Below are 15,423 nucleotides of genomic sequence, written 5' to 3'. Positions count from 1 at the left end.
AGATGTTTGACAGCCTTCATGGCGAGCTTCTCCAAAGAGTTTGAAAATGTTCTTAATCAACAAATTTGGTAGTAAGTAAATGTTTGCATTTACTGGTTTAATATATGCACATTTATGTATGTTGTCTAAGAAGAGCAAAAAAACAACAGAGGGTTAAGTTACTAGTTATGTTTAGGGTTAAATGATTTAGAATAAGTGATCATGCAGAATAAGCGATTAATATTTGCTTGACAAACAACTTTCTTTACAAGCAATATTTGCTTTACAAACAACTTGCTTTATAAGCAACTAGTTATTAATTAATAGTGTTTCCTAATCTAAATCGTTGCCAAAGTTCTTCAAAATATCTTGTTTTCTACAAAGGAAAGGAAGTCTTACAGGTTTAGAACCACACAAGAGTGTGTAAATGATGATAGAAAACCATCCCTTAAATATAAATAAACTGCTAAATTGCGGTTCTGTCTTGATTGTGTTTTTTTGTTGAAACATCATTATGCCTAGACAGAAATACTTGATGTCGTGAACTGTATATAATCTCTCATGTTCCCATCCCTGGGCAATCACTGAGTCCTCTTCAGCCTGTGTAACATTTAACCCCACTATCACTTTACTACAAGTTAACTTCTGCACTGCCCGTTGTGCAATCCGATCTGCCTCTTTGAGAGAAATAAAGTTAATCTCAGAGATGTCTGAGCTTTTGAATGGGATTTCAACTTTACAGTTTCGACCTTGCAGTGACTCCACTGGAGCCCAGGGTGACCTAACATAATGTCAAATGTGTCCCAGGTGTGGACTGTGACCGGAGAGGTGAAAGCGAACAAGATTGATGGCCCTCTTCCTGTCTGCTCTCATCTCTAATGTTACTAGAGATGGAGCTGATCATTCAGGGGTTGGAGAATGGCTTGATGTAGCAGGCCAATTGTTAGTTCTCTCAGTAGATGACTGAGGAAATGCAGAACACCTTTCCCATCATTTCTTTTTGTGTGTCATCTTTCTCTGATCTTCCATCTTTTTCTTTTTCCCAGTATGTCTTTGAACAGTCAGTCAGTAATTTATTGATGACAGTCAGGGCTTAGGAAAAAGAAAAGAGTTATATGTAAATCTTGTGCTGAAAAAGAAAACAAACAGCCTTACTTGATTTCGCATAAGAGAAAATTGAATAAAAAAATGGAAAATTTTAACATTATCAACTCATCCTCATGGTATAAAACACAAAAGATATTTAGTTTCAGGTCTTTTGTGTGAAAGTCAATAGGACGCTAAACTTCCAAGGTCTAAAAGGGCATTAAGGTAGCATTAAATTAATCCATACAGCTCAGCTGGTATATTCTAACCTCAAACATCATGAATTTGGTCATGTGATGCACAAGAACCAATAAAGGATGGCGTTTAGTTGATGTTTGAGGTTTGTGGTGGCATACTTGGTGTAGTCTGTGTACATATGTTTTGATTTGAGGGTGTTTAAAGATTTAAATATCAATTCATCATAAAAGTGATTGTGTCACTTCAGGAGATTTAGAATGTATCGATATCAATAGATTCAAGTCATGCTACCGCAATATCCATATGATTTTGGAAGGGCAGTGAGTAAATTATGACAGGATTTTCAATTTTGGATGAAGTATTAATTGAATAGATCAGTTGTTTCTTTCAGACAGCAGTGAGATTAAATGGAGATCAAATCTGATGCCATTTCGCTGTGTCCTGCTTTTTGGATGTGTCTCAGAAAAAGGCTCCATGATCTTACATTATTTTCCAGTAAACAAGAATTGGAAAGAATTTTAACATTAACTCTAATTTTTTTTTTTTATAATACCAAATTATTATGGTTATCATTTATCCACATTCATTTTGTTTGTCAAAAAATTGTATCTGTTTGTGTCACTATTTATTTCTCTTTAGGACTTTTGAGAGAAACATCTGAGACATTGTTGATGCATGATTAAAATATAAATTAAATCACCTAAGCAATGAAAGAGCAACCAGAAGAGAAGAGAAGAGAAGAGAAGAGAAGAGAAGAGAAGAGAAGAGAAGAGAAGAGAAGAGAAGAGAAGAGAAGAGAAGAGAAGAGAAGAGCGAATAATGTCCCATAACCTGTCCTCCCCAACTATTGACTCAACTCATCGTATGGCTTTAATTACGAGTTATTACCCCCGGTATCCAGGGAGCCATTCCTCTTGTGTGGGACCTCTGAGATCACTTCCTACACTAGAAGTGTATTGTCATAAGCATATAGTCTCAATGTCTCTATATAAGCAGATAGTTCCCACTAATGTTTGTTGCCAGTTCTATACCACATAATTTCTCTGACAACATTTTCAGCAGATTTTCATTATAAAAACCCTCCCTAGTCCCGCTGCCTAACACTAAGCTAAGTTACCTGTGTTTGTATTAACCAGCCAGTATAAAAACATCTATAGAGCATTCCTCAGAGAGGTGTAATGATGTAGGGTGAGATTGACCTACGAAGTTAATACGTTCACCTTACAATACAACCCAGAAGAGAGCTGCCTCTCCCCCACACTCCCACCAGCCTTTGATCAGTGGTGAATCTCATCCCAGAGGCTGGCTGAAAGAATGACCTTTTTAAGGCATCCCAAATATTTTTAGCCAACAGATGAGGATAAAAAAAAATAGGACAAAGGATAATTTTACAACAGCCAGCAATATTTTACATGAATTCAAAGACTATTATCAGCTAGGAACAACAGACCAAATGCATCAGCCAGGAAAAAAACAAAACAAAACAAGAACTACTGGCTTTAACTTGCTTAACAAATTAACAGCAAAATATCTCTTATAACAGGACTGCTTCTTTCATAAACATTTCTAACATATACTGTGCTCTGGTGCACCAAACATGGCTCAGTTTGTTTTACCTAAAGCTTTTTTTAAAAAAGTGTTCTTTGTTTTGTACCCTTTAGTCAAAGAAAATTATTTATTGTTTTTACTTATTTATTTATTTATTTACTGGTCATATTTTGTTACCAAGGTGAAATCTGTTCAAAGAATACAATTATTTACAAAAGTGTTTTTACAGGGTTTTTATTTATTCATTTATTTATTTGCAAAAACATTTTATTAGGTGTAGTCCAAATAAATTCCTAACTTATTTTAAAGCCTTGGCATGTATAGCCTAATTGTGAAACCCATTTTTTTTGTGTTTTATCCAATTTTTGCAGCACGCCAGCTTGTACGCAAATACAGGTCCATCACTTTTAGTGTACATGAATGGACTAGCACGCAATCTGCATACCAACAGGTATCGTAGTTATCGGACAGGTGTTGCCGATTTCAAATTTGTGTATTTTATAAAACAAAACAAAAGAATGCAGATTAGTTATATACCTAAACACCGTCTGCTACAATTTAAGTGAATAAATTAAGTGAACAATTTATGATGAGTTTTTTCAGTCTTTCTTTTGTTGAATCCGGAAAACTTTATATACTTTGTGTGTATATAGGCCAATATAAAATTCTATGAAAGTCCATAAACATGTAGGTACATTTCATAAGATAAGACGATTTCCTTATTCGATGGTGTTCCTGTGCCAACAGATGATTTATATTGCTTTATTCTTGTCTTTGTGTTTAAAACATACTGAGCACTCGTCTTATAAAAACACACTGATCACTTGTTCTGTTGACGGAAACAAGCCATTGGAAAGAGATCTAACCAAAATGATTAAATAGCCATATCTCCGAGAAAAAATGTAGGCATATTTTCGTGCTTTTACATTTTTGCACTTGTAATAAAATCCCCTAAAATGACAAACCTGACCTCATCCCTGACCTGCTTGTTTAGAATATAAAACAATAGACTAGAGGCTTCCAGTAGATTATAGCCTATATAGGCTAGTTATGATATTGTCGGAGCGAGTATTAAAATGTGTAGATTGTTATATGTGAGGTTGTTTAATATTTATATGCTGTATGATGTGACAGAGCTTTGTAGCATAGTCGTTAATAATGTTAGTGAGCTCTTTGGTATCAATTATTCGTAAAGAAACTAATTTAAAACCGTATTAATAAAGAACAAGTTCACATGTCTTTTATGAAGTAATATCTTACAAAACCTGGAACAGAACATTTCAGATTATATTACTCTTATCTGTAGATGTTTAAATCTTCTGTTCTTTGGGATATTTTGATTGGGTTCTAGATGAAAGGCGTGTTTGTGTTTACAAAGGACAAGGAGTGGCATTAATCATATAGATCTAATAATCCTATTTTTTTTTCCAGTCACTTCAATATTTCAAAATGAAAAAAAAAAAATCAAACAAAACAAAATAAAGCCGTATGTTCTTTTATCGCCTTGTCTCCGTTTGCAATCTTAATAAATAATTTTCTTTGTCTGTACGTTTTCTGTGCTCTACACCAAAGAAAACAAAGCATCTTTAACGGATAAAGACAATACTATTTGAAACAGGTTCTTATTAAACTATGACGTAATTTTTTTTACATTTCATTTTCATAAAGTTCACGCCACTTCTTGTATTGTTGTATTATAGCTCACCTGCTGACTTGTGAATAAACTGAAAACATTAAAGAACAAGTCTGAGTTAAGCCAAAAGGAAAAACTATCAGTCATGTTCTCTACTTACAGAAAGATTTGTGGTATTATCACTCGCAACCAAGAAAAAAACAAACAACAATAACAAAATAGTTTATAAAGCAAAGAAATAATTCGACTTATTTTGGCGCCTCCAAGTGAGTCCCTTGGTCTGAGAAATGATGGGTTTTGTCTCTTTAAAGTTTAATAAATAAAAGTAAAAATAAAAGTTTTGAGTGGAAATGAAATAATGTATTTTGTCATAAAAGAATGATAATAAAATAAAGAGAATCTGCTTTTACAGAGCACTGTATCACAACTGGATAAAAGAATAACTTATGCTATCTAGTTTTGTATCTACTTTCGGCCTGCACACATCTTGCAAACCATCTAGCCTACACAAAAAAAAGACAATTTTACATTTTTTTTTTTTTTTACAAATTTTATGTGGTTGTAGAATATGCACCTATAACATCGGCAGCACTACGGGACAGCGGAGGAGAGAGTGTGAAGGAGGGGTTCTTCTGGGGTGTTCTTGAACCGGAGAAATATGAAGAACTTTGACAGGTCTTAAACGGTCTGGCGCCAAGAACTTGATCCACAGGATAAATACAGCGTTAGGGTATTTTGCGGGTGATGCTGTGCATGGTGATTGCAAAACCTTTTTAAAAACAACTGACTATCCTGTAGGCAGGAGAACAGATGATAAATTTTCATTTTTTAAAATGTCTTTAAACTCAGTTATTTTAACCTAAGACCAAAGAGTGGTCAGTCACATTCGTAAGACGTTAAAAAAGAGAGCAGGATAGAATGCGTTTGAATGAAAGCGCGCACTTAAATAACACCTGCATTGACAACTGTGGTACGCGGGGCCTCGGCGTAAATTTACTAAAACAAATAAATGAGTTGAACTACTACGTGGATCTTTGTTTATATAATTAACTTGATGAGTATATACATGGTAAAATCATTAACTTGCTTTACATTGCTTAATCTGTGCTAACCTCTTTTCAACATATTGTAGTACATAAACTAAAGTTAATGATGTTATAGCTCAACATTGTCAGTTGTGTAATTGATTTCTATCTATCCTCAAACTTTTGACATACCCTCGAACAAGACAATTCCTTTTAATTCATCTTTTTATTCATACAGGCCTATATAAACTGTCATATTTCTACAATTGAAATATAGATTTAAAGAAAGCTGCAATTTATCCCAATACAAACAAACTTACAGAAGCCTAACTATAAACAATGTTATGTTTACAAATAATAAATAAATTGCTGTTCAATAACTAAGAATAGAATAGAACACGAGGCACAATAAAATACAAAAATTCGATATTGAAAGTTACATATCAATTAAATACAATCATCTGTTGTTGAAGTTACAGTGTACACTTTAAAACAATTCAAAACATTTGAAACAATTCAAAATCCACCTGCATTCATCATTTATTTTACATAACTTTGAAAACATGAAGCTTGCCCCCTAATAGAAGTATGCTAGAGCTCTTACCAAAGACGAAACATGGCGATACAGGATGGTCCAAAACATTATTTTAATGTCCTTCTTCTGTTATTCTGAGATATCTTTCCATACACGCTTGACTGAAAATCCCGGACCCGTAAAGATCCTCGCATCTGTCATAAATTCAACACCGCAGTGCTGCTTCATCTCTGACGGTACTATCAAGTCAGAAGCAACCTGTGTCTCCCTCTCAGGACAGTCCTGTTGTTTTGAGTCCTTAAGTAGGAAGTCATTTCTAAGGATTGCAGTGAGCATTTTGGAGAATGAAATAAGTCAATTGAAATGAACAAACAAAATGCATTTCCTGTTGACACTGTACGGGTTTCCAAATCTCTGAACAAATGATGTGTGGAATTAATGTCAATCATTCATAGTCTTTTTTTGGACAAAGTAGTCTAGCCAGAATTGATCAGACATCGTTTCAAACACAAGAGATAAATCTTCTATCTGTGGACTTTCACTAGGTCTAATTAATTGTTGAAAGCGGAAATAGGCTGGCACAAAAATTAGGGGGGGATTTTTCTCAACATGTAAGCTTTGTGGAACACTCAGTGGATTGGTGCTCGCTGTTTGAGAATCTGGGGGTAAATATGAATTGACAGGGGTAGGTTCTTATTGTGGGACTCCAGCCGACTGGCGCCAAGCGCTCTTTAACAAACGGAGTCCCACTTAATCAAGGATCTGTTGACGAGCCTCTTAAAGGTACACGACCGCTTATGGAGCTTTAAAGCTCAGATTGTTACTCTGCTGTACCCTGTCGGTCGATTTAACGTGAACTAATCGTGAACAGCTCTGAGAAATAAGGAAAGAAGTAAGATTAAACTTGCACTTACTGGCTACATAAAATACAGAACCCCCTGAACATGCCTCGATATACTGACTTTGTTGCAGGCATAAATTAAAAAAAAAGCGCGTTGTTTTACCAAACTATGTGTGATAGTACCTCGTTATTACTTCCATTAGGCAATCCGTAAACTGGAAAACAAATCTCGCTGAAACCTTCCTTCCTTTTCGCCTTCAAAAGCACTGTGATTTTAGGCGAGCATCACATTCCGTGCAACCAACGTTGTATTGAATATCGCCTGGAGAAATTAAATATCCTGTAATTTGTTTCATCCGGTCGATTTAATATCGGTCAATTGTGCAAACTATGGGAAAGTTGTTATAATAAATAAATGCATGTATTCTTTAATATAACTAATTCTAGAACTTCCCTGACGTGCAGGTTGCTATATTATAAAACGGGTAAAATAGCGACAGTTTGTTTGAAATTAGAATCATTCTGGTATGTTAATTACACGTAGCTTTAAAATGTAATGTCTAAAACGCTATATTTCCTAAAGTCCGACGTTTGCGCATAAAGATCAAGAAAGCAAACGATCCTCAAACTGATGAAACACAAGCCGGGAAAAGCACTCTCTTACTCGGCTGCCTACAGCCAGATGACCGTTCCTCTGTTAGGTTATGCGGGGGTGGGGTTTCCAGATCCTTACTCTGTCATTGGTTAATATTTTATTCTGTTGACATGTTTTCTTACTGCAAATGCTTCCGACACCTTCTAGCCAACCCCCCCTTCACGATCTTGGCTGGAGCTGTCAAAACCACGCCTATGGAGCTCTACAATTGGTCCAGAATGCGTAAAATCTGCAATCAAGACGGTTTGGTTCATTAGTACGGGGAACCAGTGAGAAGGGACATGTAAGACAGACACAGTTACACAGTGGTCAGGGAAGAACCTACCAATTCTACATCAGTGCGCACGACTTTCGTATCCTTGTTATTGGGGCTGTTTTAGTTTTTGTAGTGGCTTGGACAGAAGGAAAGCCGTAAATCCACACAGAAGTGTCAATGTTGCTCTTTTGAAGGATATTATCGCTGTGCTGCAACTGGACATCCCCGACGGTAGTGACATTTCCTACCAGTCCTCTTCAACTACTGTGAAACCAACACTGTCTTTCAGCTGTAAGAGGGCGACAGTCAGTCGGACTTACGCGAGATACAGGCGCAGTTATTTTAGAATATTATATTTTCATCTGGCTTTTTGGATGCACCGATGAGAGATCCAGTTTTCACAGCGAACGCTATGGCTTATCACCCTTTTCACGCGCACAGGCCGGCCGACTTTCCCATGTCAGCTTTCCTTGCCGCGGCTCAACCCTCCTTCTTCCCAGCGCTCACTTTACCACCGGGTCTCAGTAAACCGCTGGCGGATCATGCGCTCTCCGGCGCGGCTGAGGCTGGCTTACACGCGGCGCTTGGACATCACCACCAGGCGGCTCATCTCCGTTCCTTCAAGAGTCTCGAGCCAGAGGAGGACGTTGAAGATGATCCTAAAGTTACATTGGAAGCTAAAGACCTTTGGGATCAATTCCACAAAATTGGAACCGAAATGGTCATCACTAAATCAGGAAGGTAAGGCTGTTTTATGTTTTTATTTTTCGTGGTATAAACTTGATGTTAACGATGCTTATGTACTCATCCTTGAAAATGTGTGGTCTTTTTCTCTATACAAAATATAATTTAGTTCGAAATTAAATATTGCTCCTGTTAAATATAATCCTGTTTTGGATTATCGAAATACATCGACGGCACTAAACGGTCAGAAAAGGCTTCGTTTTTATTTCATGTCAGCATTAGAATAACATTCACATTCGTTCTGTTATTATGAAAATCACAAAGAAAGTCAAACCTGTTATATATGTATAGTTAATGTTTCTGAACAACGTATATATTGCGCTACACGAAGGGGAACTACTTCTTTGCGAAAAAAAAAGCCGTAATTGGCTGTGGGGTTTTTTTTTTTTTTTTTTTTTTTTTCGTCTTTTTTGGCCTACCTGAAATATATAAATATAAGAAGGATAAAAGATTTACAAATTCTTTGACTATTAATATGCTCGTCAGATATTTTGAAATGTTTGGTGCGATTTTTGAAAAGTCTGGTGCGATTGTGTTATACGATAGCCTGTTAGCCTTTGCAAAACGACCTAGATATGCAGGCTATTTATTTGTGGTTAAAATGGAAAGTGTAGCTGAACTACGTCTTCGTATTTCATTTCTTTTAAAATGTATTTACATGGCTAAATAAATATTTTGTTGTATACATTCGGCCCTATACCTATATGATTATGTCTGTTACGTCCACAGGAGAATGTTTCCTCCCTTTAAAGTGCGCGTGAACGGCCTGGACAAAAAAGCCAAGTATATACTTTTGATGGATATTGTTGCGGCAGACGACTGTCGGTATAAATTTCACAACTCTCGGTGGATGGTCGCAGGAAAGGCCGATCCTGAGATGCCCAAACGAATGTACATTCACCCGGATAGCCCGGCCACGGGTGAACAGTGGATGGCAAAGCCTGTTGCTTTCCACAAACTCAAACTGACCAACAATATTTCGGATAAACACGGATTTGTAAGTTGCATGATTTTTTTTTCCTTTCTTGAACTGCCTCTTTCCTATTATGCTATTTCAATTCAGTGACAGAACATGAAAAGTGAATACTGTAGTGAATAAAGTTATTCAGGTGATCAAGAAGCAAAGATGATTACGAGATTAGTCCAAGCACAGAGTTTGGACATTTTAAGGTTCTTTGGATTCTTAACGTGTTTTCAGTGTCTGTCGCATGAAAGAGCACTTGCTTTAACAGTAAATGCCATGGTGCAAACTAAGTTCCATGATCTACGGTATAAGTTTTATTTATTTATTTATTTATTTTTACCACAGGCTATATAACACTATTCTTATCAACATGTAAAATAGTTAAATGGCTATTTCGAATGTATTTTTGTATTATAAAAACGTCCAAGGTTAAAAATAATAATAATAGTAATACACAAATTAAACAATCATTTATACAATGATGCGTGTCTCAACTATCACCTCAAAAGTCTTACCATAATTACATTAGAAAAAGGCCTTCTACTCTAACTTTTATTATTATTGTGCAGAATTCTGTTTCCCTTTTTAAATGCATTATAATACCACTTATTGATATTTTTATTGACCGGATAACTTTCTTTTTAATCTTTCAGACCATTCTAAATTCGATGCACAAATACCAACCCAGGTTTCATATCGTCAGAGCCAACGACATTCTGAAGCTCCCTTACAGCACCTTCAGGACATATGTATTTCCTGAGACCGATTTTATAGCTGTCACTGCATATCAGAATGACAAGGTAAGTTTTTTTTTTTTTTTTTTTTTTTTTTTTTTTCGTTTTCGTATTATTATTATTATTATTGTTGAGCAGAAAGATAAACTATTTGTAACGTATAGTTCAGAATTCTGTTTAGTATCTTCCCTACGCGGTTTCTGTTCTGTTGTTATTGTCATGGATAGAAATCAGTCTGCTGATTATAATTTGGATGACAGCACACTGAGTCTGGTGGCTCTGAACGTAAAAGTTACAGGACAGTTGTAATCGATAAGTGCGCCGACTAGTTGTTTGTATGTAATGTATAAGATGCTTAGCAATACAATATGCTTACCAATCAATATGTAACCCCGTGAAAAAGTGTTTAGTCAGACCGCATCACGTGAAGGCTCAACGAATTCGACTGAACAAACCAAAGCATTCGGATTATTTAATTTAACAATTAACAATTAAAAACAATCTATACTTGAATGAATTAAACTTAATTAACAAAAGATTCAACCAGCCGTTGTGGAGATCATGTTTTCATAGACCTAGTTTAATTAGATCATTCGTTAATAATACGAATTACAGTCCCAGAACAATTTAGTGCTATTAATTTGAAATAGGCTACCACAGAGAAAGCATGAAAAATGCAATAAATCTAATTTCACTCTTTTTCTAGATCACACAACTGAAAATCGACAATAATCCATTCGCAAAAGGATTCAGAGACACGGGGAATGGAAGAAGAGAAAAAAGGTACTGTGTCTAAACTGTTGTTTTTAAACCACCAGATACGCACAAAACACAAATATTTAGGAATGACAGTTATCTAATTGCATTTAAACTTTTAGAAAACAGTTAGCCCTGCCGTCAATGCGCATGTATGATGATCAGTGCAAAGTGGATCGAGATGGAGGAGAATCGGACGCCTCATCTTGCGAACAAACTACTGGGAGGGATTCAGTTCATTCGCCGATTGGACCAGCAACAAGTCCACTTAAATTCAACAGATCCAGAGGTAAAAACATTTCTAATTTAGTGCAACGTTTTTTTATGTTTAGAGTATTTTTTTGTTAACATAGAAAACATAGAAAGCAAAAAACGTTTTCCATAGTTTGGTATGAAATATGCAACCATGCATTAGATCAACTTATTTTAATGTGTATCATGTAGATTTTTTTTCTCCTGATATTTTTATTTGATCTGGAGATTTTATTTTTTTCATATGTGGAGAGTTGATGACCTTTATGCTGCCAGCAACTAGTTAAAACTACTGATAGAGAGTGAACTGATGAATATGTTTACAGTGTCAGTGTGTTTACAGTTGTTTAGTTACTGTCAGATTGATCTGTCTGGTTGGAAGTGTTTCCCAGTGTCTGGTTTACTGCTCATAATGCATTGCACACCATAGCAGAATGTGTTAATTTTCACTATACCTATATTTTAACAACTACTGCACTTTAGTAAACTATTTAAAACAAAAACAGAAATTTAAAAAATTTTGAGATCAGATTAAAGTAATATGAATTGCATACATGAAAAGAATATAATGTGACTGCAACATAGCCACTTCATGTAGCTACCTGTGAAAAGGTTGTAATTTACTGCCAGGATGACCCAGTAAAATAATGCTGTAATTGCATGTGCAATTAGCTACATACACTATAAATATGCACAGCCATTGTTCTATAATTTGTGATTACCCAGTCCGTTATTTGAAATAACATCTGACCAGTTACAGGCTAAAATCATTTTAAAAGAGCGAAAAGAAGGAACCGTCTATACTTACTACAAAATGCGAATTGTTTTAATACATTCAGTCTTTATATGTTTTCAGCTTTATTCTAGTCAATGTGTCAATGTTTTGGTTGTACTTACTTTAATTTAGATTTATGTTTTCCTTTTTTTTCTTTTTGTCAATAAATTTAGCTTGAACAATCTATGACATATTATGACTAATTTATAGCTGTAAAGATGACTACTGTATTATGAAGCTTGATGAGGGATAGTTGTCAGTGTGGTTAGGATAATGTATTTGTAGATCCTCATGTTAAATAAAAAATATATCTGTAAGTTGCAAAAAATTAGCTGATGAGGAGAATGCCTCTTGGATTTCTATAGAACCAGCGATGAGAATTGTTAGTCCTTGAAGCTTGTCTGGTTATAGGTTTATGATATATAATATACAGTAAGTGTAGATTGTAACAAATGTCTCATGCACATGTTTTAGGTCCGATAATTTTTCATCTGAATTTCATCACAATTCATTAAGAGCTCATTAAAAACTTTCCTTCAAGCTATCCAAATCTCAAACGTTTCATGAAGTCATGCTCGTGCCATGAATGAAAACAGAGAAAGGAAGTAGTTAACGTGGAAAACGCATTTCACCCATTCCTGTGTAATCAAAGGGAGTAATTAAACAGATGCAAGTTGTTGTATTATTTAAGGAGTGGAAATAACACTGTACATTTATTAAACTGCCAATTGCTTTGATTTTATCAAAAGTAATAAAGCTGATGTGCTTAAAATATCTATATTTTCCAGATGATAAAAACTGCAATGAAAGTGACATCGAACTTGACCAACACGATGATGGAATGATCAGAGTTAGCAGTCCAGACCAGAGACCACAATCACCATTCAGCCCACCTTGCGAGGACAGGGTCAAGGACAGATCTAACCCAGAAAAGAAAGGGGACTACTCAGATTCAAGGAAAGAGAATGACTCTGTCTTCAGCATCAGAAACTTGGAGAAGGACAAACTGGACAGCAGGAATTTGAAAGAATCAGATACCTCCAAAAAGGATTCTGTGGGCCTGAGCACAGTCAAAGATGGCTTTTCCCCTCTGATGGTTCAAACTGAGAGCCCATCACATTTTAGTGCAAGTCACTTGCAAAGTCTGGCCCTTTCTGGTTTACACAATCAACATTTCTTTAACCCACTGAGCACAGGACAACCACTCTTATTTCACCCTGGGCAGTTTGCTATGACTCCTAGTGCTTTCTCAACCATGGGCATGGGACACTTGTTAGCCTCAATGTCTGGAGCAAGTGGACTTGAGAATGGCAGCCTGTCCTCTCAGAGTACCAGTTCACCCAACCCTTTCCCATTCCACTTATCACAACATATGCTCGCATCTCAGGTATGATGATTATTTATGATATGCATTGTCACTAAGCTATAATAAAATGTATTTTAAATCTGTCTAAATATTTGCTAACAGTACCTCCAGATATTACTACAGCATCCCCAGGACAAAAAAAAAAGTATGAATTAACCTAGTTTTCGAACCACCATTAAACCCTGTTTATAAATCTGTAGGCTATAGCTGAATTTGGAATCAGTCCTAAACGAGGGGAATGGTGTTTATGCTTGATATGACATATTTTTAATTATTATATCACGCAGTGAGCAAAGCTCTTTGCCAGCTGCGTTTAGCCAACTACTGCAAAATACTAGCTGTAATTCTTACCTTTCTTAACAAGCTGAATTTATTTCTCCATTTTCGTCTGACAATGAATTAAAATAGCTTGTTGTTTTACATTTAGGGTATCTCCATGCCACCGTTCGGGGGATTGCTACCCTACCCGTACACGTACATGGCGGCTGCAGCTGCAGCGGCCTCTGCTCTCCCCGCCGGCAGTGCCGCGTCCACTCTCAGCCGGAACCCCTTTCTCAGCAGCACACGGCCAAGGTTGCGATTCAGCCCCTATCAGATTCCAATGTCTATTCCTCAGAGCTCCGGTCTGCTCACCACCAGCGTACCAAGCGCTCTGAGTGCGGAGTCGGAGTCATCGAAATCAGGCAGCAGGGAAAGCAGTCCTCTTTCGGAACACCATAGCCATAAACCCGGAAGCGGCCAGAATACGGGATCTCCCAAATCTTCAGGGACGGATTCCATTAACGAACTGCAGAATATACAAAGATTAGTCAGCGGGCTGGAGAAACACAGAGACGTATCACCCCGTAGTGATTCACCAAAGTGACCGCATGAACACGACTATTCACTCTTTTTAATTGCATAACTACGCTTCAGTGAAAAAAGGTCAAAGTTTGACGGTTGAAGGTATGGCTCGGACATTGGGACATCTTTCATCCGCTGTAGGCAAGCCCTATACCTGGATTTCGATGAGTACTGTAACATTTGTTACCCCCACTTTTCGGATCTACAGGCATGCTGATTTCATTCATCCTTGATTTGGCGATACAATTATATTATGAAATAAGCGCAAATCCCTGGACTGTTTTATCATGTATATCCAAACAATTTTAGGCCCAAATTTTTCTGTGTATTTTGAAAAAGGACTGCCAACGCAACAATCTCTGACAACATCTGAGGATGCTCAACGTTTAAGTTGCTTGTGTCTGGGACCTGTTTTCTAATTATTTATAATAATAAAAGTAAAACGCATATGTAAATAAGGTTAATGGATTGAAGGAGACAAATGTTAATTTATTCAAAACTGTACATTGATGTGTAAATACTATTAGGTTTCGATTTGTTACATTTATATATATTTTCCCATTTACAAATATGAACATTATCTAGCGCTTGATAGCAGGAAACCGAATGTGTTATGTTTGTGATATCCTGCCAGATATGTAAAGGAGAAGCCACTGTAAATCTCTGGTGATACATTTAAAAGCTATTTCATTTGTAGCTAAATTCAACAATGTAATGATGGTCCATAGGCAGGGACAACTCAGGTTTCTTTCTTATCTTGCATTGAGAAGGTTGTTGTGTAGTTTCTCTAATGAGAGCTATTTGTTTAAACATCTCGGTGCTGGATTTTCGGGTAAATGAGCGATTTTGTTGCATTCTCTCAGTTTCAATAAAACGAAAGTGTTCATTTAGTCTTTTGTATTACTTCATTTGTGTAAATATAGCACTGTATATTTATGCAGACATGGACTGCTACAAGCATAGGCCTTCTGATCAGTCTTACTGAAATGATTTAGAAAAGATGCTTGAACCTTGCAGCTTTTTTGCTTTGCCTGAATTAAGATCAAATACGTAATTTCATTTAATCTAAACAATGCCGCCGTGCTTATAAAAATACAATGCATTTGTAGGCTGTAGGTCAGCCTATATATAGTTACATTTATTAAACCGGCTGTGCGCCGTTCTGCAGTTACCTTCAGCTAAAGCTGATGTAGCTGCGCCATCTGTTGATCACAGGGATGTAGTTTATTCATA

At 36.3% G+C, this 15,423-nt stretch overlaps 1 protein-coding gene across 1 annotated transcript; it reads left to right on the top strand.

Annotated features, from left to right (window-relative positions):
- Positions 1 to 7,678: 7,678 nt before the first annotated feature.
- Positions 7,679 to 15,076, top strand: tbx2a (T-box transcription factor 2a). Its single transcript, XM_051111291.1, has 7 exons — positions 7,679 to 8,497; positions 9,230 to 9,497; positions 10,118 to 10,264; positions 10,905 to 10,981; positions 11,077 to 11,243; positions 12,770 to 13,368; positions 13,775 to 15,076. The coding sequence occupies exons 1-7, from the start codon at positions 8,139 to 8,141 to the stop codon at positions 14,210 to 14,212; spliced, it is 2,055 nt and encodes a 684-aa protein (XP_050967248.1). The 5' UTR covers positions 7,679 to 8,138; the 3' UTR covers positions 14,213 to 15,076.
- Positions 15,077 to 15,423: the final 347 nt, after the last annotated feature.

Source organism: Labeo rohita, chromosome 5, assembly GCF_022985175.1.
Source record: "Labeo rohita strain BAU-BD-2019 chromosome 5, IGBB_LRoh.1.0, whole genome shotgun sequence".
Lineage (NCBI taxonomy): Eukaryota > Metazoa > Chordata > Actinopteri > Cypriniformes > Cyprinidae > Labeo > Labeo rohita.
The sequence above is the reverse complement of the archived record's forward strand: the minus strand, read 5'-3'. Positions and strand labels throughout refer to the sequence as shown.

What these genes read in the sequence shown, in the direction of transcription:
- tbx2a (XM_051111291.1), top strand. Translation starts at nt 8,139, where the DNA reads ATGAGAGATCCAGTTTTCACAGCGAACGCTATGGCTTATCACCCTTTT. An exon ending in GTCATCACTAAATCAGGAAG is followed by an intron (nt 8,498 to 9,229) that starts GTAAGGCTGTTT and finishes TTACGTCCACAG; the next exon opens with GAGAATGTTTCCTCCCTTTA. An exon ending in TAAATTCAACAGATCCAGAG is followed by an intron (nt 11,244 to 12,769) that starts GTAAAAACATTT and finishes TATATTTTCCAG; the next exon opens with ATGATAAAAACTGCAATGAA.